The 26,316-nt window shown below is 41.9% G+C and overlaps 1 protein-coding gene across 5 annotated transcripts in view; it reads left to right on the top strand.

Annotated features, from left to right (window-relative positions):
- Positions 1 to 26,316, top strand: part of LOC135494139 (uncharacterized) — a 231,908-nt gene that overhangs the window by 112,637 nt on the left and 92,955 nt on the right. For 4 of the 5 annotated variants that reach the window (XM_064781942.1, XM_064781941.1, XM_064781943.1 and 1 more), the window contains 2 exons: positions 6,174 to 6,318; positions 10,348 to 10,519. In XM_064781942.1, coding sequence (XP_064638012.1) covers positions 6,174 to 6,318; positions 10,348 to 10,519 — 317 coding nt within the window. Of the gene's footprint in view, positions 1 to 6,173; positions 6,319 to 8,338; positions 8,609 to 10,347; positions 10,520 to 26,316 lie in introns of those variants that run through there. The other variant, XM_064781945.1, reaches the window with a different exon arrangement.

Consider the following 26,316-nt stretch of genomic DNA (forward strand, 5'->3'; position numbering starts at 1 on the left):
CATCCATTTGTTCCGTCTCAGTCAAGCCATGAATAAAGCCCAAACACGATTGTCTGGTAATACAACCCATTCAAGTGATTTGAAATCCCATCGACCAATGGTAGTGGACAGCAAGTAGTGGGTATCTCTGGTCATAGGTCTGCGCCACGATCTGAGCCAATCAGTATGCGACGTATCGGGCCTCTTAAATATGGCGCCAAAAGACGGTATACGTGAGGAAGCAGAGTATATCATTGTTCAGTGTAGCTAGGACTACTCTGACTGGAAGCATGGTTGATTTTTGAAAAATGGTGACTTTGATGAACAGAAATTTTACAAAGATTATAAAAGTTATTTTGTTCTAAGGATACTTTATGTTTGGGTGAATTTTGTTTGACCTTTGAGAGACTGATTTTTAGGTCTGTGACAACATGAATATATGAGCAGTTTTTGCAGTGAACTGTCTCATCTTACAAAATGAAATGGCCAGGGCCATTGTGCTCACCTCCCTCACAGACACGTTATTGTTTTTTTATTGAAGCCACCTGTTGGCCAAACTAGTAAGCAAGCTGGACCAAAATTTAGTCTACAAGGTATTATAATATATGTACCAAATTCAAGTCAATAGCTCCAGTAGCTACCAAACGTGCCATCATCGACCAAATAATGCTATTTGACCTCTGTGACCTCGAAAACAAATTAGGTCAAATCAAAAAACATGTACCTATGATAAAACTTTGGTGATGATCGAGCCATTAGTTAGGGAAATAAAGCACTTTTTGTGTTTTCAGTTTGAGCCACCTGATGGCAATAACAGGAATTGAACTGGACTAAATTTTGGTCTCCCAGGTGTCATTACATAGGGGAACATATGTACCAAGTTTCAAGTCATACGACAAAAATTACCAATGATCAAGCAATTTCAGTGTTTTAGATTTTGGCCACCTAGGAATTGAACCGGACTGAAATTTCGTCATAAAATAGGGTTACCTGGTGGTAAAATCAGGAATTGAATCGGATCCGTCTCCTAGGTATCATTACATAGGGGAACATGTACCAAGTTTCAAGTCGATAGCTCCAGCAGTTACAAAACGTGAATTGCTAACAGACGACGACGGACGGACTCTTGTATTAGGGACACACTTGGAAGTGACAAATGCCGTCCTTAATAGAGTGGTGGCCTGATTACAGAGGTCATAATGAATAGAAATAGCCTATTTAAAACTAAAATCAGTGTCAAGGAGGGTGTCCTGCTAAACGAGGACTTCGCTATTAACCCTTTCGCTGCGGATGTACGCCAACTGGCGACTCAAATAAAAATGCCGGTTGACGAATTCGCCTATTTTGATTCCTATGTGTTATAGACTGATATGCAGTTCTGTAAATGTCTGATAGATGGCAATAGTGTTTCATTTATTAGTGGTCCTCCATGGAATTAGAATGGTAGAGAACAATAGAAATTTTGGGTTCCGCAGTGAAAGGGTTAAGGCAATACTCAGATTACATCTTGTCATGTACAAAATACAAAGATTCAAGAAAAACCAAACTTTGAAGAAATCGGCCCAATAGTTTTTGCACAGCGACCGAAAAGGGCAGTGTCAGTGACATTTACTTATGAATCCGACTATAGGCCTAACTATAAAAAGCACTGATGACAGCTGTGCTACACTTTCATCATTATCATCATCTACTTTAGTCAACCAGCTCAGATGACCTTTCTTGGGGCAGTGATCGGTAACGGTGAACTCCTTCCGACCCAACAGGCAAATGTTTACATTCGTGTCTCCGTGTATCATGGATTCATGTGTATACTAACACCGTTGTTGTGTTGACACACTGACTGACTCTGACTGTGTACATTTCTACAGCGACGAAAAACGATCACAAAAATTGTTCTTTTTAAGCACTCGTGACATGTTTACAAAAATTAAAGCAAGTGTTTGTAGTAGAGGTTTACCTAATGAGTAGCGTCTGGGTGATTATAAACCATTAACTTGTGTTTAAAAGCCCACATTGTAACGAAAGGTTCCGGCTTGACGCTAATCGCCCAGCCCCCATTTTGCCATACTCTCGAAACTTTGGGATCGTAAAATGCAATGGAAATCACATAATTTCTGACACACACTGCTACAATTCATAATTTTATTGTTCTTTCACAGTATTATTACGCCACCCCGATTCGCAAGGCAGCTTGTACCAACTGGCTCTGCATTGACTATCCCCACTCCAAGCCGAAGAACAGTGTGACAAGTTTCTCATTTTACCTTCCAATCACAGTCAAAATTTTCTAAAACAACCGGCAATGAGACAAACTAATAATCTCAAACCAATCACAAGAATGTAATCAACACATACGACCTCATCCGAAGAGCGGATGATTAAGTTTTAGCATTGATTCAAGGTGATTTAATTCCTTCTTCGTCTCGCTTCAAATTCATAAAATGGCTGTCTTCCATACTTGTAGTATGCAGATCTAGTGGCGCAGTACAACACTGCGCATCTGGGATACCTGATGGATTGCCTCGAACCGCGAAATTCAAAACTGCTGGCAATGTGCCAACTGACATTTTTGCACAATACCGCCACCTAGTTATATGAAACGAAATTAATCTATTTAATATCGAAACCTCTATATCAGGCCGACCTCTAAAACTTCATTTCAAACTTCAATCTACTGGAATAAAGAAAATGGGCTTTTTTAACCTGGACCTACTTATACCTGAATAGTAGGTCACACTGACCTAAATCTGTGTCAACATGTAGAGATGCCCAATAGGTGTCTACATATCAAATTTAGAGAGTCAATGACCAATAGCAAAAAGTGTGCCATGATCAAAGAAATTTTAGAGTTCGACCTCTGTGACCTTGAAATAAAGGTCAAATCAAAAACCCGTGTGATATGTGATGAACCTTTATTTGATACACCCACCATAAAATTGTCATCGCTCTAGCTTTAACCATAAGCTTCAAAATGACAAAAATAGGTTTTCAAAGAGCACCCCCTATATGGCAGACCAGCAGTCAAATTGCGCTGATTTTCATTCTGAAGGAAGGTCTTGCCTAGGGGTACCCACACACCAAGTATGAACTTTCTGGGTCAAGCGGTTAAGAAACGTGCCACACAGGATACGGACGACGACGGACGACAGACACAGGGCTATCGTATAGACTCCCCTAACGGTGAGCCAAAGAGAGGATTTGTAAGTACTATCTTTGTATTAATCTACAAAATATAGTGTGTCAATATTGGTTGAAGTCTTGCCTAAATTTTGTTTAAACCACTGTCAGTTTGATGACTTTGATCGCCTGAACAAGAAAATGTATGCTGTTTTGCCCAGAGATCATTTATCTTTGTAGAAAAAAAGGTTTTATTAACCCCACTTTCAAAAAGAAACCGCCAAAACTAGCGAAATGTCACAAACGTTATACAGAGGAAACTTTGTGTTTGGGCTAATTTTGTTTAAACTTTGACAGACTGATGATTGGGTTTGTGAGCACATGAATATATGAGCAATTATCGTAGAGAAAAGTGTATCATTTTACAAAAAAAGAGGATTCATGAACACTCTCTTTGCATAATCTACAAATGGAGAGCTAGAAAAGTTAAGAGGACATTCCTCTTTCAAGGACATTCCCCTTTCATGGAGTCCTGACAAAACTTCTCAAACCTATTCTACAATAAAGTGCAATCAACGGACATTGTAATATAGTCAACATAGCAACACATAGTTGACATGTTACCCTCTTTTCAAAAATCTATGACATTTAACTTTGGATTAGATTCATGAGGATAAGCCTTCTCAATAAAATCCACTATTCCAGAACATTTGAAATTCCATTTAAAGCATAAATACTGTAAATTTTACAAATAATTTTAATTTCACTTTTCAAAAATATTGTGCACTATATACTGTAGAACGGAAAAATTTCGCATGCAGAATATTTTCGCAAGTATTTTCTGCCGCGAAAATCTCTTGCTTTTAGATTGAAACTCATGTAATTGTTGCCATGTTTCCACAAATGCACTGCATACAGCTTGGCCAAACAAAGGCCTACATGTATACCCCGCGCAATTAGCACTTGTCATAATTGCACCTAACTTAAACACCATTTACTTAATTATTGCTCAGATTCTGCTATAGGGGAAATTTTACACTACGATCCAAATACACTAAGAGCTTCGAGTCAAAATCACTCGTCTTAAGAACTAGCATGAACCATTGGATCTCCTCAAGATAGACGAAGTCTTCTTCGGAGAGAAACTTGATGTATATATTGGATGCCACACTGCAAACATTGAAGCAACCTCCAGAAGATGCCAACATGTTCTCCACCATGATGCATGCCTGTCTTGCAGCTGTTTTTGAAATCCTGGAACGTCAGTAGGAAAAATACTTTGCCATGGATGTCACCGATGTATTGATGGAGGAAATAAAATCATCTAGGGCCCACAACATAGATGCTGAGGAAATTATGGGGATGTTAAGTGCAGCACAGAAGAAAGCACCCAATGCCACCCTATGTTTCCTCTCGTCTAAGCTGAGGGCCCAGAAGAATCGCACTGTTGCTTATCTTGATGACATGTCAGAGGAGAAACGAGACTCCATACTGAAGAAGGCTGTGAAACTTTGGTAACTAGAACGAAAGAAGAAAAAAGTAAAGCAGAAGGATCTGATGAAGGAGATGGCAAAGAGACAGGCTGATAAACAACAAATGAGGGAGACCACTGAAAGGAACAAATTGGAGAAGAGATTAAAGAACATGCCTTTTGCAGAATTAGCAACAAACTTTCCTGATCTTGACAGTAGCAAATTGGAATAGGTCACTTACCTTGTCACAGGAAAATTTGTTGGTGACCACATTTGCCATCTCTGGTATGAGGACGATGAGCAGATTATTTATGATAGGAAAAAAGAAAGCTTGTAGGCAAAGGGAAAAAGTATGTTGTGGCGTATTGTTCTCCGGATGAGACATACAATGATGCCGCAGACTATGACATGTCCCTTTTGCCTTGGCAGCAGACTTAATTGCCAATGATTTAATGATATGAGCTAGGTTAGAGTACTGAGACACACTCTTTTTGTTTAAAAACAGTCTATATTATTTTTTGCTAATGTACTTTTTCTCCCCAGGGATAAGCCAACTGCGGCATGCAGATGTGATATTGCAGACAAGACAAATAATACCTTAACATTTTTACTTAAGACCAAGAACATGCTCAAAATCAAAATATTATTCTTTCATATTGTAGAACATTAAGAAATCCACCTTCCCTGAAAATTTGAGATATCTTGATTAATAAGGGAACAACCACAATCGTTTTTATGCAAAAACGTTGCAAAAACATTAGGTTTTTGGTCACAGATTTCAATACAAATTACCTTAAGACAATATGGCTAATTAACAAACTTCTAATTGCTTGTAACTTCCTTATTGCTTAAGATATTGGATTGATTTTGGTATCATTGTTTTTGATTTTTCAAACACTTTCCAGTGAGAGCAGTTGCATTGAAATTGGCTGACTTTAAAAATTGTCTTCACATACCTACTACAGACTGACCAGACTGACTGATGTCTTTGTGCTTACATTTTTCTCAGCTTTCAGTGAGCTCTTTTATTGACAAAATAAAACATGTACCATATTTGTTCCTGTTAATAAAGTGTTTTGGTATTTTATGTAAAACAGCTTCGAGGTTTGTTCTTGGAAAAATTAGTGGGTGTTTTTATGTAGCTATCGTACACATGCATCTATTGGTGTGCACATTTCAAACCCAAACCAAAATCCTCAACTTCAAACCCACTAGCATCAACTTTATTTTCCACATTTTCCTCAATTTTTTTCCTCTTTATATATATATATCCTCATGTATCTTCTCAAATCAGAAATTAACAGGGGAAAGCAGAAAATATGTTACCTTTAACGAGGTGCCCAAAAATCTTGTGCCTTGCAAACATCACTGCAAAAAGAGAAGTGAGGTACTGATCGTCACTTGAAGACACTATTAAAGAATGTTCCTTTTTCCTGGATTTACATTAAAAAAACCAAAGTGCATTCAGTTCTTTGAATATTTTCAGTGAACATTTTATATGCTGTAATAACTAGGTGGTCTCATGAGGTCTGTTTGCTTTGGCGGCAGTCTTAAACTCGTGCAAGCTTCGTCATTGTAAATCATCAATCGCTTGACCTTTTTCAGAATTTGGAGTCACAGGATCATTGGAACATCAGCTGAAATACTTCATGCAGGTCATAAGGTGCTTAACCTGATTGAAAAGAAGGTGGAGTGTTACCTGGCTGGTCACAAATCCTACCCACAGTGTATAGACTTCTGGAAAAACAAGGTAGGCCTGCAGTGAACCTCGCATAAACTTGCTAATAACGGATTGTAGTATAAAAATGAAATGGCCAGGGCCATTGTGCTCACCTCATGTGGAGGAAAGATGGATAAAGAGCATGGTCTTGTGTCATGTAGTGTTAGGTTTGATGTAGGTCCAAGCAATTACAATTTCCCCAAAATGGCCAATTTACAGTACATTCGACCTCTGTGACCTTGAAAAGTAGGTCAAATCAAAGAAGACCCGGGTGACACATTGAATGGTTGTTAGAATTAGATGTACCTATGGTGCCAATCGGGCAAGTCATTACTAGGAATAATGGCATTTTGAAGAATTTAGGATTTGACCCCCTCCCTGGAGGCCAAACGGCAAATCAGATCGCACCAAACTTCGGTACCTGAGATCACCTGACCAAGGGGTACATGTGTACTTAATTTGTGATCAATAGTCATTGCAGTTAAGAAACGTGCCATAGTTACGGCCCGACGTCGAATTTACGCCATTTGACCTCTGTGACCTTGACAAGTAGGTCAAATTAAAAACCTGTGTGACATATACTGTATGGTGGTTAGATGTACCCATGATATCAAATTGGTGGCAATCGGGCAAGAAGTTAAGGAATAATCACATTTTTAAGGTTTTTGGATTTTGCCTCCTGCTGGTCAAGTGGTGAATCATATTGGACCAAACTTCGGTCCCTGAGATCACCTGACTAAGGGGTAAATGTGTACCAAATTTGGTATCAATAGTCATTGCAGTTTAGAAACGTGCCATCGTTACATCCTAACGGCCAATTTACACCATTTGACCTCTGTGACCTTGAAAAGGAGGTCAAATCAAAAACCCGGAGGATATATGATGCACCTTTGCTAGAAGTACCTACCATATTTTTTTCAAAATTTCATGACTACTATTAAGGGAGATATTGCATATTTTCACTTTTAACGTTTGGCCCCCTGGTGGCCAAACCATGAAACAAATCGGACCGAAACTTGGTCTCCCAGGTGTCATTACATAAGGGTACGTGTGTACCAAGTTTAAACTCAATAGCTCTAACAGTAACGAAACGTGCCCTGCTAACGGACGACGGACGACGACGACGACGACGACGACGACGACGACGACGACGACGACGACGGACGACGGACGCCACGGTATGGGATAAGCTCACCTCTGCTAAGAGGTGAGCTAATGAGAGTTCTGCGGAAAGTCATCTTAAAGTCAAAATAAAGGTTTGACTCAATTTGCATGAAAGACAAAGTTTGACTCAATTCAAAAATAAGAAATAAATTGCAATAAACATGTAAAACCTGCACACATGAATTCTGGCGAGGAACCCCATTTTTGTCGATAACGTTCTATTTTACAAAGGTTCTAATTCATGAAGTGAATATACTCTCAACAATGTGGACATGTTTTTGTCATTCTCTAAAACCTGTCCAACAGTCAATGTCCAATGACAATCCCACTCAACAAATAGTAATATTGATTCATACCAAATCCATTAAAAACCTTTTATTTGATTTTAAAGTCAGTTATCGAATAAATGGAAACCACATTCTGTATGAGTCTTCTCATAGAGAGCCTTGTTGGTGATCTTTCTTGGCCAGAATATCATGCAGATCTTGCGTAGGCATCCGTTATGGAAGGATGCTATCTTCCCATGTCTTCTACGGTGGTTCTCCGACATTCAGAGCCATAGAGGAGTACGGACTTAACATTGCTGTTATATAGCCTGACTTTGGCCTTTATGGAATAGATGGACTTCCATATGAGATTTAGCTTGAAGAAGGCTGTTCTTGCCTTGTTGATTCTACTCCTATATCCTTCTGTGTACCTATGTCCTTGCTGAGCAAGCTTCCAAGATACATGAAGTCATTAACCTTGTCGACTGGCTCTCCATCTATGGTAATTGGTGATGGTGGGATGGTGTTGATGCTCAAGAGGTTTGTCTTAGGAATGTTGAAAGATAGTCCCGTTGGCTTGGAGTGCTCGTTTAACCTGTTGGTTTTCTCTTGCATATTAGCGTACCTGGACGGCAAGGAGGGCTAAATCATCAGCGAAGTCACAGTCTTCTAGGAAGGATGTCACTGTCCACTGGATACCTCTAGGTGCATCAGATGTAGTTTGTCACATTATCCAGTCAATTAGAACAAGGAAAAGTATTGGCGATAGAATGCACCCCTGACGGACTCCGGACTTCACTTGGAACCACTCGGTCTGTGTCTGTTCTAGAATGTCACTGCACTCAAAATGGTCGTAGAACTTTGTGATCAGCCGTACAATCTTTGGTGGAACTCTGTGGGACCTCAGGACTTTCCATAAACTGCCTCGATATACGCTGTGGAAGGCCGTCTTGTAGTCGACAATGTTTATGTATAGTGGGCCATTCCACTCCAGACACTGCTCGATGATGTTCCTTAGGGTAAGTATCTAGTCTGTACATCCTCTTCCCTTCCGGAAACCGGCTTGTTCCTTGCGTAGGTGGGGGTCGATGGTGTCTTGGAGGCGATCTAGGAGGATCTTGCAGAAAACTTTGCTTGGTATTGGGAGTAAAGTGATTCCTCTCTAGTTGTTGCAGTTCCCAATGTCTCCTTTCTTCGGCAGTTTAACTATGAGTCCTTCGATCAGTCTTCAGGGATGGTGTCATTCTCCCAGATGTTGTGGAAGAGGTCTGCGAGCACTCGTGTTGCTGTTGCAGCATCAGCTTTCAGCATATCAGCATGGATAGAGTCGATGCCAGGAGCTGTGCCGTTCTTTAAGGAATTTATGGCTTTCAACACTTCCTCTGGAGTGGGGGTCCTGTGTCGACATCGGGCTCCTCTCCGGCGTTGGTGGTGTTGCCTGGATTTTAGGCTCTGGTCTGTTTTAGGACTTCCTTGAAATGTTCCAACCATCTGACTGCTTGTCCTTTCTTGCAGGTTATAGTTTCTCCATCCTTACTCTTCACTGGTGCATCGCAAGAGCTGTTGGTGCCACAGAGCTGTCGCTTGATCTTGTATACAGTACTCTGCTATCTTCTGCTTACAGCTTTCTCCGCTTCCTCTGCCATGGCATTCAGGAAGGATTACTCGTCTTTTCTAGCTCAGCTCCTTTCTCTCAGTTATGACCTTCCGGGTCTTATCGAAGATTCATTCCTTCCTCTTGTGGTTCTTGAATCCAAGGACTTTTTTGCTGGTTTCGATGTAGGCGGTGGCAATGGTCTCCCAGTTCTCTTCAACACTGGTGGGTTCTTCCTGTTGCTCTAGCACTTTAAAACGGTTCCTTAATTCATTGGAGAACTTGGATCTTATTTCTGGTACACCCAACTTGGCATCTTGACATCTTGAAGGGAACTCCTCCACTTATTGTTGATCAGTATGTGGTCGATCTGGTTGATGTCCCTGTGCACATGTCACGGATTTGATCCCGGCACATGCTTGGCTTGCCGTTTAGAATATTTTTCCTTGAGAGGACAGCTTTATAAAATCCACAAAAATCTTCAAGATGCCGATGAAAATATTATAAGCTGATTTTATTCAACTTCAATGGAGAGTCAATAAAGCTTTCTTGGTGATTTCTTTTGTTTGATTTCACTGTATTTCCTCGAGGAAAAATGCTAGAAATCAGCAAATTTTCTTGCGAATTTTGAAATTAGGATCGGTTTAGCTCAGTTTTGTGACAGAATATTGATATAAACTGCCCCAGGAAAGAAACAGAGTTGCACTACCACACTACTTCCTCTTAGATTGCAAAATTTAAATCAATGACAGAAACTGTTCTCCCCATATCCACTGCAAATGACATGCATTAACATTACCCGAGGACCAGTAATTTATACGAAATAAACTGATGAGAGACAAAACTGCATACAAATTTAGCTAGGCTATGAAAAATTATAAGACCTGTAATGATAGATTTCAAGGAGAAAATCGACGGAAAACACAGATTTAGAGGCAAAAATAAGGATCACATTGTGAACAATATCGCACTTTGTTTGTTTTTCACATGTGCAAGGTTGACTGCACTAAATTGCACTCTATTATTCTATTTTAGGTGCTATCTGGAACCACCCAGGGCAATCTGTTGAGGTGGAGGTTAGATGATTGCCCAGTCCTAGACGAGGATGACTCGATGACCCCAATGCTGGAGGCAGAGGTGGTTGCAGAATTTCACAATGTGATCGTCAATGTTATTTACAGAGATAGTTTGATATTATTGATAAAATGTAAGTAAATGAATTTCATATGGGCAGTTGGTCTCTTCAAGTCCGGAATATAAAGAAATGAATGAATTTTAGTAGATTTCTACACATATATATAGTAATTTGAAACAACACTTGCATGGTTGACTGAGCAGTCTAGGTCTCAGTGATAATTAGGTTAAGGGGTAAAAAAACAGCACTCTGCCAAAATTGTATTTTCACTGTACCAACTTGCAAAACCATCAATGACTTTGTCTACCCAATTGAGCTCAATTTTAGCTCATTGATGTGTTTGTCTCTTGAACACTGTGGGGTAAGCATTTCCCAAGAGTGTTTATGAATTTCTGATGGCAGTCAATACGATATGAACTTTTATTGGCTCACTGTAGGGGAGTCTGTTCAATACCGCAGTGTCCAGCGTCAAACAACCGGCATTCCTAGTCTATATCCTGTTTCAAAAGCAGTGGCACAGTTCTTAACCTCTGAAGCTATGAACTTCAAATTTTTAACACTGACAGAACCCCCAAGGTCTGGTTGCCTTTGACACTAAATTTAAGTCTCATCTGATTTGCAACTTGGCCACCAGGAGACAAAAGTGTAAACCTTAAATGAGTAATATCTCGCTTGTAAGTGACTCTATATTAATAAACAATTTATGGTAGGTACTTCTAGCAAGGATACATCACATATCTTGAGGGTTTTTCATTTAACTTACTTCTTAAGGTCACAGGTGTCAAATAGTCTTAATTGGCCGTTGGAGTACAACTATAGCACATTTTTAACCGCTAAAGCTATGAACTGGAAACTTAGTACACATGACCACCCATGTCAGATAATCTCTGACAGCCAATTTCGGTTTCATCTGACTTGATTTGGCCCCCAGAGGGCACAAACTGAAGAGGTAAAAGGTTCAATATCTGGCTTTTACTAGTGATTTTTTGGGGGCCAACAATTTCGTTGATCGTTTGACCTGCGGGTTGGATGCAAACCCTTTACCGATAGCTTTAAGCTTTCCCAGCTACTCATGTTGACAACGGGTAATGCCCACAAGGCAATTATGCACCTTGATGGTACAAGGGAGGGCTATGCCAAAGCCTTGGATGTACTTAAGGACAGGTTCGGTCGGCCCTACCAGATCGTTAAGTCATGCTTGCAGAAAATCACGTTTGGAAAGAGATTCGGCCCCCATGATCCAAAGGGATTGCTTGAGTATTCCGACCACCTGAACGCTGTCTACGAGACTCTGTCAGACATCGTCCTACTAAGAGAGGCGGACACTCAAACCACCTTGAAGGCCATATTTGAGCGATTGCCGCTGGCAGTCCAGGCGAGATGGGCGAAGATGGTGTCACGTATGGAAGAGGAGGATAAGTTTCTGCGATTGAAGGATTTGGTCGAGTATGTGAAGAATCAAGCTAAGATGATGAACCATGTGGTCTTTGAAATCAAGTCAGTGGTAGCGGCAGCGCAACCATCAGCTGCGGCGTGGAAAAACAGGACAATGGCAGCATTCCCACCAAAGGTAAAGGTTACCACCCTCTCCACTCAGGCGGTGAGTGAAGAAATGAAGAAGGGCGAAAAACCAGTGGGCGGGAAGCCACAGTGCAAATTTTGCAGGCAGGAACATCTGATTATCCATTGTCATAAGTTCGAGAAGGAGGAACCCGCAGTCAGGAGGAGATTTGCTCTGCTATGACTGCAGAAAGAAAAGGTCGTGTAAAAGTTGTGGTGGTGATCACCATTCACTCCTCCATACGCCAGGTTGTGACGCATCAGGTCAGGGCCAAGAGGAATCCATCGGACACCGAACAGAGGAAGCTGATGGAGCAGCTCGGCCAACCAGCAGGCAGGATTGTTCAGGTCAAACCAAGACCCACAGTCAAACGGTTGGGTCGGTGGTAGCATCAAAACCGGGAAAAGATGCAGTGTTGCTGAAGGTGGTGCCTGTCCGTGTAATTGCGGAGAACGGAAGATCTTTCACAAAACGTAGTCTGCTAGACACTGGGTCTAGCACAACGCTGATTACGAAGGAGTTAGCGGATGCTCTGAAGATGGCCAGGAGGAAGGAGACGATCATGGTTAACACTGTTCTAGCTCGAGGACAACGTCAGGATGTCTCGGTCTGTTGTTGTAGCCTGCAGCCAGTTGGAGCTGACCAGTCAGTAATACCTGTAAATAAGGCCTACATCGTTGCCGACCTTCACATAGACAAGTATCATACAGAGTCTGTCGATCTGAGTGCATGGGATCACCTGCGGGAGATTGAATTTTCGACGACGGTTGATTTTGACTCAGTCACAGTCCTTATCGGAGAGAACATACCTACAGCTCATGCTGTGCTGAAAGTCGCTTTGGTGAAGAACCTCATAACCAACCTATGCAGTGAGGACACCATTCGGATGGTGTGTTGCAGGACCCACCAATGAGCTGGCATGGCCAGGGATGAACGTCAGTTATGTCGGGGTGAGTACAGGGTGGAGCTCAAGATGTTGACCTCACAAAGAAAAGTTATGGGGAGTCGAGAAGCATGGATTCCAAAATACGGGAGTAAAGATGATGTTAGTTGAAGATCGTCGTTCATTAGCCATACTTGAAAGTGGTACCCGTCAGACTGATGATGGTCATTATGAGATTGGTCTCTTGTGGAAGAGCAGCCACCCAGTACTCCCGAACAACCGAATGTTGGCAGAGAAAATATTAGCTAGCCTAAAGAGGCGGTTTGACAGGGATCCTGAGTATGTAGCAATGTACAGGGAATCAATGGACGTCAATTTTAAGGAGGTTATGCGAGAGTTCTCACCGCAGAAGAAGCAGCAGCATCCCATGACAAAACCTGGTATTTGCCGCACCATGAAGTGCAAAATATCAACAAACCTAGTCGAGTGCGAGTAGTCTTTGATGCAGCCGCAGAGTATCATGGCACTTCCTTGAATCGAGAGCTGATACAGGGGCCAGACCTCAATAATGGTCTACTCGGAGTGCTCTTGAGGTTTAGAGAGCATTCAATAGCCATTATGGCAGACATCAAGGCCATGTTTTCGCAGTTCAAGGTTCCTGAAGAAGATTGCCAAGCTTTGAGATTTCTGTGGTGGCTAGATTTGCTTGAGTTCAAGCCTGTTATTTGCCAGATGACACGGCACATTTTTGGAGTGGCAGATAGCCCGAGTGCGTGTACCTTTGGATTAAACAGTGTGCAAGTGATCACGGTGCCAAGTACGACAGTAGAGTTGCTGAAGCTGTTCACTGTTCTATGTAGATGACTTGCTGTGTTCATTGGCTACAGTCGCGGTTGCAATTGTGCTATCATCGGGCTTAATTGCTCTGGTAGCTGCAGGAAGGATGGAGTTGGTGAAATTTGTCTCCAATTTGCCTGAAGTGATGAAAGCCTTGCCTGGAAATATCCGTGCAACAGGAGTTGTGGATCTTGACTTGGACTTGCCAACTGCTGAGAGAGCTTTGGGTGCTAGATGGAATGTTGAGGATGACACCTTGGGCCTACAGGTCACAGGAATTGACAAAGGTGCCGAGAAGGCTAACACTCGATGGGAGTGTCTCTCAGCTGTGAGTGCTATCTATGATCCTTTGGGTCTGGTGGCTCCGGTGACATTAGTCGCCAAGCGTATCCTACAGCTGAGTTTTAAGTCTGGGCAGACTTTGGATGATGAGCTTCCAGACAACTTGAAGACAGCCTGGGAAACGTGGAAGCGTAGTCTGCCAGATCTTACTAAAATTTCAGTGCCAAGGTGGTACTTCACATCAGAAGCAGAAGGACATTATGAACTACATCATTTTGCTGATGCGAGCGAAGTTGGATATGGGACAATATGTTGCATAAGAAAGATATGCGAAACTGGAGTCATCGAATGTGCCTTTGTGATAGCCAAGTCCAGATGCGCGCCAAGCCAGTATGTCTCAATTCCACGCCTGGAATTGCAGGCAGCTGTGATTGCTGTGAGGGTAGACACCCTTCTACGAAGAGAGCTTGACCTACCTATTAGTAACAGGTATTACTGGACAGACTCGAAGATCACACTTCAGTACATATAGAGAGTGAGAATAGGCGCTTCAAGACATATGTGGCCAATTGTGTCAGTGAAATACAGGACTTGACGACGCCAAGGCAGTGGCAGCATATACCAGGAGTATTGAACCCTGCAGACATGGCGTCTAGGGGAAAATCAGTCGAGAAGTTCTTGGAGTCGAAACAATGATTTCTTGGGCCGGACTTTCTCTGGAAAACGGAAGATTTCTGGCCAGATGCTGCTGTACCGTGTTTGCCTGGCGATGATTCGGAGATCAAGGAAGAGAAGATTATTGGGACGGTTGCAACAGCAGCACTGTCAGTCGAGAATATTCTGCGGGGATAGTCATCATGGACCAGATTGCTGAGAGCTGTGGTGATTCTGACAAAGATCTGCAGATATCTGAGAGACAAGTCTTCAGTTATTCGAGAAATCACCGTCCAGGAATTGGTTAAGGCGAAACTCACGGTTGTAAATTTGGTGCTGGCAGTTGCGTTCGGTGAAGAAATTGACAGCATCCAGCAGACGGGAAGAGTCAAAGCAAAAAGTCAGTTGAATCGACTGAACCCTGTGTTGGTCAAAGGGTTGGTTACGTGTTGGAGGAAGATTGGCAAAAGCACCGATGTCCTTTGACAGTAAATTTCCGATAATACTGCCAAGCCATGATCACGTAGCGGACGTGCTGGTTTGTTATTTCCATGATGCTGTTGGTCATGCTGGTCAGGAGCACGTACTCACCAAGTTGAGAGAAGAGTTCTGGATTTGCAGAGCCCGTACCCTCGTAAAGAAGGTACTTAGAGCTTGCATTGGATGCTGCAAGCAACATGCAAGGCGGATGACCCAAATGATGGCGAAACTCTACAGACTACAGGCTGTGGGTGTATGATCCCCCGTTCACACGTTCTGGTGTGGATAATTTTGAGCCGATGCTGACCAAAAGGGGTAGAAGTACTACCAAACGTTGGGCATGTCATAGAGGTCAGCCAGAAGAGATTTGGTCTGACAGCTTGGGATCAAGATCAGATCAGTCGGGAGCTAATCCAGAAAGGAATCCAGTGGCACTTCCAGCCACCACAAGCACCTCACATGTCAGGCATATGGGAAAGGTTTGTGAGGTCGGTTAAGCTTGGCCTTAACGCCATTTTAGGCACAAGCTTAGTCTCCGATGAAATGTTGTATTCTGCTTTGGTAGAAGTTGAAGGGATAATGAACAGCCGGCCGTTGTGCAGAACCAGCGAAGACAGCAAGGATGAGGAGGTGCTGACACAAGCGCACTTCCTCATTCAGAGACCTGCCATATCTCTACCTCCAGGAGATTTTGAGGACACAGATCAATATCACTGTCGGAAGTGGCATCATGTCCACCTTTTGGCAAACCACTTCTGGAGAAGATTCGTACCTGGGTACATGGCTACCCTGCAAGAAAGAGCGAAGTGGCATTTACCGCAACGAAAGCCAAGATTGGAGATCTGGTGCTGGTGTCGGATGACGACAAGGTTCGGGGCCATTGGCCAATGGGCAGAATCACGCAGTTCTTCCCGGGAGATGATGGTCATGTTCGTGTCGTGGAAGTGAAACATGGAGATTCCTTTCTAAAACGTCTTGAGGAAAGCACGTAGACGGTTGCTGATAAGGACATTGTGGAGGACGGACTCATACTCTGTGCGAAACTCTTCGTTTGTTGTTTGTTGTTTGATTCAGTAATTCGATCGAGGATGTGATTAGTTGTTTAAGTACATTTCATGGGCCCACTTGGCCATCACTATTTTAGATATTCGCTACCGACGTGTTTTAATCTGGACATCTCACTAAATGTTTTGTTTTTTTTTAATTTCCTAACTTCTGGTAGTATTTGGCCTCCTCCAGGTTAGCTACAGAATAGTGCTTGAATATCAATTATTCAAACCGAGTGTAGTTAAGGGTTAATTGATTCAGTGAATCATTCAAAATTCAGTTATCGGATCTCGGAGATGCGATTCTATAGTGCTTTAGTTCATGTCGGATCGTGTATGGCGGTATCCCAAGCGGGAGCTGTGTTGCTATTATGCTTAGAGGGTAGCCTTCTGGGTTTCTGTTTTCATTGTTTGTATGGGTCCAAAACTTATACAATATTTCTGCCATGGGCAATTTTTCTGCGCACACTTTCATTGTTTTTTGAGTGACATTTTACGTGGTACCAAATACGGTATTGGACTGTTCGAGCGCAATGGCACGTATGGATTGGATGGTCTTCGTGATCCTTAGACCATCGGGGGGAGTATGTTCGTGCCATCCCGCCTTTAAATCTGTTTTGACTCAGTGGTGCCCTCTGTTGGACGTTGGACACTTTAGCGAGTCACGGAGAGCGAATGTCAATGCTGTGTTTGTTTCCAGTCATCTTGAGAGTGTATAAAGAATTCTGAGTTGATTGGGATTCCAAATCCCATGCGTCCATCCACAGCGTCATTTGACCTTTCTTCGGAATTATGGCTGGATGTTTGTTGTCTCTTGGTACATTCGCTCGTTTGATCCTACCACCAACACGTATTATCCCATCAGTATCCATAAAGGGGTCAAGACTGCTCAGCCGGCTGTTCTTGCATAGGTGATGTAAGTGTTTCTTCTGATTACCAGTAGGCGGCCCGCCGCCACGACATCTCTTCTGACAGCTTCCTGAGTATGTCAACTTCACTCGGAAATTCTCTCGCCCGCACCATTTGGATAATCAATCTGCTTCCACCTCAGCAACGTCAACTGGTACTTCTCGAGGGTGGTACTTCTTGAGTAACTTTTGTAGGTTGTCATCTTTCTGTAGTTTCTTCCTTTTGATCTTACCCTTTTGCAGATCGTGTTTAAGTCTCAGGCAGACTGCTATTGCCCTCTGTGTATGGTGCCAGCTGGAGAACCTCTTGCATCAAGGCAGGACATCTGCTGACCTCTGCACTTGGACTTGGGTGGCTAGGGTCGTTACCCTTTTCTCCTCAGGATCATTGGGATGTAGCGTTACGATGTCTCCATCATCAAGTACTGGCTGGGTGGGCTCTGGACCGAGTAGAAACTTAGGCCCCTTCCACCGTAGTGAAATTCCTATAAGGTCCTCTGCACTGGCTCCGCGGGAGGCGATATCTGCAGGATTTTCATCAGTTTTCATGTACTGCCATTTCTCTGGAGGGGCGACGTCTCTGAACTCTTGCACCCGATTGGAAACATACACATGGAATCTGCGACTCTATTTTTTTATATATCCTAGTACAACTGCTATCCGTGTAATGTCAGTGTTCAATGTTCGCATTCTTGAGCTCTTTCTATAAGAATTGACTAAATCCTGCAGAGGTTACTGCTGCTGTAAGCTCCAGCCTGGGAATGGTTACGGCTTTCTTCGGTGTGAGGTTTGACTTGGCCAAGACTAGGGAAACATTGACTTTGCCATTCATGTAGACTAGTTTCAAGTAACTGCATTTACCATATTCGCGGAAGCTAATATCTGAGAAGTGATGGAGTTCGGCAAACTTGACATCCTCCAAATCTGGTTCTTTATATCATCGAGGGATCTGTAGACTGCTCAGTTTTGAGAGACCTGCTTTCCATTCGATCCATTCGGCTTGTATGTTGTCTTGCACTGGGTCATCCCGATCACACTCATTGCCTGTGATTTTCTTTTCGGAGAATCGCTTTCCCTTAAGTACTGTTGGAGATACCAGGCGCAACGGATCAAATGGGGGCCAATGGTGGACAGGATTCCTCGTCTGGTTATCAGTTTCTCTGGAATCCGGGTACTGAACTGCAGAGTATCTGACTCTATTTGGGAGTCCCATTGGACTCCCAATGTCCGTTCAACTGGCAGTCCTTCTTTGAAAATGTCTATGTTCTGTATGTCCTTGGCTCGTTCAGACTCGGGGATTGTGGCCAGGACATCCTTCTTATTGCAGACGTACTTATGTAAGTGGAATCCACTCTCCTCGCAAAGCTTAGTGCTGTTCGCTATCAGCTCCAAGGTCTTCTCATTTGGCATGTCCATGGACTTTATTCCATCATCCATGTAAAGATCCTCAAGTATGCAGTCTGCAGCTCCCTTGCCATACTTGTGCTCGTACATTGTTGCTGTAAAGTTCGCATACCCTTGGGAACTTGTGGCACTGAACAGGTGCACAGCCATTCGTTATTCCATTGGCGGTTCATGAAGCTTGCCTTGATCCCACCACACGAAAGGTAGGAAATCTCTATCAGCCACTGGGACGTTGACTTAGTGATACATCCCCTCTATGTCGCAGGTGAAGGCTGTATCTGACTTTCTAAAAGGGCACCGTACACCAGTCAGGTTTTTGATGAAGTCTGGGCCCTGGAGGAGGTGGCGATTGAGTACCTCGCCTTGGTACTCTGCATTATAATCAAAAACGATCCTTATATTCCCCGGTTTCTTTGGGTTATATACCCAATGGTGGGGTTCATACCATGTCTTTCCCATCACCTCCTTCTTGTCCGGCACTCTCTCAGCATAACCATTTGAGATCATGTCCTCTATAAACTTGGCTAACTTGTGCTTCAGTCTGATCAGTCGGTTGGCAGCCATCTGTTTCTTGTTGGGCAGCTGGACATTATCTCTCTTGAACGGCAGTGGAACTTCGAAGTGTCCATTTTCTTGTTAGCGGATGCCGTCCTGTACTATGGACATAAATCTCTGATCTTCGACTGACATGCCCTTGGTACCATTCTCCTTCTCATTGAAGTCTAGCTCGAACATCTGTTGGATGTTGCAACGGTTGACCACCTTAGCGATTGTTTTTTTGACAAACGTGTTCTCTTGCTGATCCCTATACCCATGTCTCCGATAACACCCCAACTGAGGTCAGTTCTGATAGAGTATGGGTCACTGTCTTCGCCTGGCACAACCTCTGTTGGTTTGAGGGTTTGCGGACAGTTCACTCCTATAAGAAGGCCGATTTCCAACTTCTCGTAATACTGGTAGAGCTTCTTTGCTATTTATGATGAGTGAGGCCACTTGTTGACTGTCTCTAACTTGGGGATCTGTTTATGACTGACGGGAATGACATCCCTTGAGAAGGTTACTGGTAGGCTGATATCAACGGAATGGGTTAGGCTCTTTATTCTCAGGCCTTCAACTCTCTTACGCTTGATCATCTCCTCAGCCAGCATCGCTTATAACCTCAGAGAGATCACCAGTCCTGTTGCTTTAATCTTCTCCACGGCTGTTTCAGACACGAAACAGGAATCTGATTGTGGGTCGAGCAGCGCATATATCTTCACAGGCTCGGCTCATTGGGCAGTTCTTCGTTGTGCAGCAGCAGTGGAACCATAGTCTGACTGTCTCTGTCTGTATTGTCGGAGCTGACGTCAACCACAGCACTGGCCAGACAGGCTGTGCTGTTCTGAGCTTGGGTCATCACCATTGGATAGGCTAAGTTGTTGGTGTAACGATGCAGCAGTGTTGGATGAAACTGCTGACACACTTCACACCTAAGTTTTCTTCGGCAGTCTCGCTTCTTGTGTCATTCTCAGCAAAGGGCTTTGCTGTGGACGGTCGCTTCTCTATCTTTCAACGGCATCTTCTTAAACTCAGGACAGTTTTATGGTGTACTTTTCATCAAAAGTAAAAATTTACACGTTATCATTTCTCATAATGTTTAAGGTGAATATATGACATATCGAACATGTCAAAACACAAAACTAGTTAGCTAATTCTGAAAACAATGGTTACTGAGGGTTTAACTCATTCACTATAAGGTCATTGTTTTATTAATCAAGTATGTTCAGACAAGTTGGAGACGCTTGATTGGCAAGTGTAATTAGTATAAGTCTTTCAATCAGAAACATGTTTGATTTGTCAAAGTTTGTATTATGTCTCCTTGGTGATTTTGTGTTGTTATAGTTTTCATGGTAAATCAAAGATTGTATATGGTCATTCAGGTTTTGGACTCCAGACTGGGCAGAACACATAGTTGGTTTTCCCATCTGTGATTGTGAATGTATCTATGCAAGTTTTGTCAATTATATGAAGTGAATAGAACTCTGGACCCCAACTTTTTTCTACCACTAGTCAAGTCTCAATTTATCCTTTTTCCCCATAATAACAGTCTGCAAGGTCATGCTGCACCTTGCATACGGTGAATGACTTTGGTTTACGTTCAGTTGTCGGGGCAGTGGACTTTTGTTCTATGGCTCTTCCTGTTGTGTTGGTAGTCAGTGTTATCCCTTGCGACTTGGTATGCATGGTAGCAACTGGTTTTTCGGGCATGTTAAAGTGATGATCCCGTCTCTTCTCTCTGTTCGAATCTAGACCAATCGGACTGCAAGCGACTCATGCTTTCTTTGTAAGGAACTGACAAAACTCTTTGAATGTTGGATAGTCAGACCCGTCTTCGTCAGCTCTGTCTTTATCATTGAGATGCCGATCTATCACCTTTGTACCTCAGTAACTTGTTCACCATACTTCTGTTTTCTTCAGGGTCATCCAGACTGTTCAAGTATTTGACTGTATCCATAGCAACTAGACAACTGTTTAGAAAATCAGCAAATTTACTCAACTCACAACCATCTCCAGGCTTGATCTGGCCCCAATCTCGAATTCGGTTTCTGTAGGCTCCAGCGACGGTTAATTTGTTTCCAAATCTCTTCCTTAGTCGTTGTATCGCACCACCATAGGCTGAATCATCATCGAGGTTCATCAGTCCTTGGGTGGCTTTTTTCGTTTCACCAGATGTGTAGAACAAACGAAAGTAGAACACCGAACAAAACTAAGAGAGATAAATCAGCCCTTCCGGTGCAACCATGGATTGATGCCGAAAAAGTTTTCTGCTGCTATTCAAAGTTATGTAGTTTATCGATTACCACCCCGTATGATCACTATAATAGCACACCGTAGGATATCAAAACATGCGTAGTTGGCAACAATGTCAGATGGTAAAAATGGCAGACAATCAACTAAAATCACCATCCTAACGTAGACAATTGAAGATATTGTATATGCAACTGTTTTTCGTACTACAAAAAGTACATGAGATTCGTGGTGCATATACAAAGGTATTGCATGGTGCAGGAAAAACAAATGCACAAGAAATAACTCATTCAAGGGCCTAATTACTTACATGTACATAGTGGTTTACAACATATACTATATTGCCACCTACCACAATTTCACCCTACAAACAATAAACTAGTTATGTCCGTTCCCGATCGATTTAAGATTATGAAAGGAGGTGGGTAAGTTGACCTACCGATACTTCCAAGATACGGCCAACATGTCTGGCTTATCTTAGAAGCAGGAACATCCAGGTCACCAGTTTGAATGAACGCAGACTCGAGTCACGATCGATCACATATGTTTGGCGTATCATCCGGTGAGGCACCATTGATCATATGGTGTTTTGCTGATGATTTGATGGCTTCAATGGTGGTAAAGTTTTCTCGCTAAGGCATTTTAAATACCATACACAATAATCGTTCAATTGGGATTCTGACCTCGTTCATTATTTTGCCTTCAGGGGACAGTAATCACTAGTCTACCATACAGTGATGCAGCTGGCTGCTACTTGCATTTGACAGAGGGAACATACATCCAGTTAATAAAAGCCGGGGGGGGGACAACTCAACGCGACAAAAAGCATTCTTTTCTGCAAGATCTACTCTACCCGAAATATATCAAGAGGTATAATGTAGGATATTGAATAAGTTTAAACAATATCAAATTGTAAACACTCTGCTGAATAGGCATTCATAAATGCCAATATTAGTGCAGAAAATAAAATTGGAACAACATGAAACAATTTTTTGATCCATCAGAGCAACAGTCTCCATACTTTTGGGTTAGAATAATATGATTAGATGCTATTGGATTTTTTTATAGCCCCAAATTAACTGTGTTTGCTGTATAACACTGTTTATTGGTTTCTATGGTAACCATCCATTAAATAACATTAAAAGCATTTAACAAAAAAGTCCTATCAAATTGAAGAGGAGATAGTACCCTTCATCACAAGAGTCGAATTACAGTGGAACCTCGCTTAGCAGACACCTCTCTATTAAGGACAACCTCTCTATTAGGGACACTGGTTTTGGTCCCAAATTCGTTGTTTCCATTCAATCTGACCTCTCTTATCAGGACACCTCTCTATTAAGGACAGCACTTGTCAGTCCCGATGGTGTCCTTAATAGAGAGGTTCTACTGTACATCAATTGGTCGTGTTTTAAGAAATCTACATGACTTTCAGTAATTTGTATCAATCTCATAAGTTTCATTAAAATTGACGTATCAAAAAGGCGTTATTGACTGTTCGCGATGGAAAGAAAAGACTAGTCCATTTTTTGTCATAGTTATTTAGTTCATCAGTCCCAAAAATGGACCATCGGTTTTTGCATTTTACCACTTTAAATGAGTGAGAAAAAAATTCTTCCAAAAACGAGATTTTCTACATTTCTGGACCTGTGTGAATAACCACTAAATGATAACTAATAACGTTATTAATTAAAAAGCTATGAATGCCATATTTTCATGGGTAATGGAAGAGTACTGGTACTTTAAAGGGAAAAAAATATAAGGATTACTCAGTGTACTTTTTAAGAAAAATACAAATAAGTTCTTTTAAAAAAATTAACCTCTTGAATTAAAATAAAAGCCAAAACAATGTTGTTGATTGTTCGGACCTTTAATATTAAAAATTTTTATTGAAATTATTTTCAGCATTAGCCCATACTGAGAAAACGAGAGACCATCATTGCCGATTTTCTAATTTCTCCACCATTTGAGAAATACAAAAATACACTGAGCAATAAGTATTTTTTTAACTGATTTTCGCTAAATTTCAAAGTGGTGTATATCCTGCACTTCTGCAAATAATTCAACAATATTTCGTACAGTTCTTGATCTAGGTTTAGTGAACATATTCCTACTTTAGATTTTGTATTTTCATAAGTATCTTTGCAACATGATGACTTTATTCAGCCAAATTGTCCATGGAAAACGTTGTTTTTTATAAGTTCACCCTTAGAAAATATTTGTTCAACCTATTTTTGACAAAGTTATGATTGAAATAGATAGCAGAGGTATCACTTTATGAGTTTCCAAAAGATGAGTTAATTGTACTTCCTCTAACTATTTGAATTGTGAATTAGTAAGCGGGTAGTTGAGGCAATAATAATGCGCTAATTAGGGTCGGCCTCACGATGTACTGATGTAAAATGAAGTACTTAAGTTGCCGTTTCAATGAATTATTCACTTAAAACAAATGGTAAAAAATTACACATTTTTAGCTCAGCTGACAAAGTCAGCGGAGCTAGTCAAATAGCTATTCGATTGGTGTCCATTACCAGCAATTCCCAACCTTTTAGCTGCGCATGCGCCAAACTCCCTTCCAGAGCCAAGCATACGTTTTCTATAGCAGATCGAGGTGAGAGACATCTCACGGCTTTCTGTGTAACTAAAGCCTAGTTGCCGATAGCGTATGTGATTCTATGACTATCAAGGCATTTGCAGGCCAAATTTTGAGTTGATTGGTGAAAATTTTTCCATGTCCACCTATGGGTTGAAAATACCACGTGAATGCAATTTTTCCTAATGTAAATTCTAAGAAAACATGAAAATTGGCCGACTTCTGTGGCCTTTTTGAATCACATAGAGTTTGCAAATTTAGTTTGCCGATAGCTCCTGCAGAAGGCAGCATCATACCGAGTATACTGAAACACATGCCATTGGGAAAATTGAAAATTTTTCCATGTCCACAGGGGGGTCCAAATTGGCGTCCCAAGTGGATTTGAGGAGAGAATATATGTCCAAACATCAACATACATGAAAAGCTGGACCTCAAGTGATCTTTGAAGATATGAGAATGACTGCCCTTTGATAACTTCTTGCTTTATTTGTCCACTTTATGGCCTAAGATCCCTAGCTTTGGATGGTTCAATTAAGGACACTAGGGCTGGGAAGGGTCATGTCAGGGGGGGGGGGTAGGCGGGTGACCAAGCCCGAAATATTATATTGCATCCTTCTCTTCAGCATATTTGCCAAAGCTTTTGCTGTTGCATGGATTCCTCAGATGTTTGGGCTCTCTCAGCTCTGTCATTTGGTAACCTCTGTCTGGGTGTTGGCTAGGTAGATAGGATGGGGGGGGGGGGGTTCCTGACAGTGTTGACAAGGAGAAACTCGGAAAACCGTGATTCTAGACAAAACCCTGTTCTTTTGATGAGCTGGAACACATTCAAAATTGTGAACCCACAACTTGAAGGCATAAAACTGACAAAAGGCATTGATTTCTTGCACTAAAAATATATTTTATTATTCGATGAACGCTCTGATTGGCTAAATTGGGTCACGTGTCAAACTCGATCGTAGCGCCTGCAGTTAGCAGCGGCATAATAAAGTTTGGGATTGCTGGTAATGCCGTCCTTCCATCCATCCAGCCATCTGTAGACAAAGTTGGGCATTTTGTAATCATACAACCGAGGCACTTCAAATCTAGTCTTGCTTATTAAACACCGCAGAAAATGTTGCTTACGGAAAAAAATTTGGGCGATTCGACTCAAATTCAGCTCCCCAGGGGGCAAAATGCGTAAATGAAAAAACAATTTTTTGACGCTCTATTCCAGCAGATAAAAGCTTGAAATAAAGTTGAAAAGGTCTTCATGATACAGAAGTTTTGATATAAAATAAATTAGTGTCGATTTATATCACCAGTTGGCGGTAGTGAGCAAAACTGTTGTTTGACCCCGGATGACCCCGCTTTAAATTTCCCGCCGGTTACCTGGAGTACTATCATCAAGAAAATGGCGGTGACCTTTTTATTTCTCCCGGAGCGATGATTTTGTAAGTGACAAATTTTCTTTTTTAAGCCTTTACGGAAACGTATTTTGGTACGAAACTTCACACGTTTATAGAAAAGGTCAACGAGAATGTGTTCAAATGCCCTCATAACGATGAGTTCAACAGAATTTGGTCAAAACAACCTTCGAATGGAGTCAACTTTCTTTGCGAAATTGAAGCGACGACCTCATTATTAATCGTAATTTATGCAGATCTGAGTCCAGCTGATGGGTGATGTTCTGATTTGTGTTCAAACTATTGGAAACTTCGGAAATTAGTTCTATTAATTCTACTATTCTGCAGGAGTATATTATAGCCATTGGTGTTGACAGCTAAAAGTAAAAGCACGAAAACTTTGTTCAGGTTTCTCGTCCAATCACGTGACCTCTCCAACACTCGATAATGCACTCTTTTCGTCCACGTTTTAGGCCAATCTTCGGTCTGAACATGAAATCTAATAAGCGGAGTACTTAAATCAGATGTTTCTCTCGCCTTGAAAACATTCCTGGGTAAAATCCATTGAGATTAGCCGAGTTAATCCACTTTTTCCGTGCCTAAAATCTCTGCCGCTGAATTCTATAAATAGAAACTATTAACATCGCGGCAGTGTTGTTCCCATTGTGCGCCCTCCCACTTCACACCATGTCAGGAACTTTTACGGAGAGAGAGGGCGTGCGGTAAGAAGAATGGCCAAAATGACGTCACGTTTTCCTGGCAATGTTGCCATTGGGAAAGCATCTTTAATTCAGACAACGTTAGAACTAGAAAAACGAATATGTTAATTTGCAAAATTAAAAGCAGATTTCACCACTAACCAGCCAAATCGGAATACGACGGCGCAAAATGTTCTCGCTTTCCTCCTGCTAAAAAACCTTGTTCCCGCACTCCTATTTTAATTTATGCCAAGGAATATGATATGATCTGTTTTCACTTTTTTGTAATTAAATAGTATTCATATAATGAGATCAATAGTAGTGTCCGTGTCAGATCCCATCATGGAGGTATAAACA

This window comes from Lineus longissimus, chromosome 9 (assembly GCF_910592395.1).
Source record: "Lineus longissimus chromosome 9, tnLinLong1.2, whole genome shotgun sequence".
Taxonomy (NCBI): domain Eukaryota; kingdom Metazoa; phylum Nemertea; class Pilidiophora; order Heteronemertea; family Lineidae; genus Lineus; species Lineus longissimus.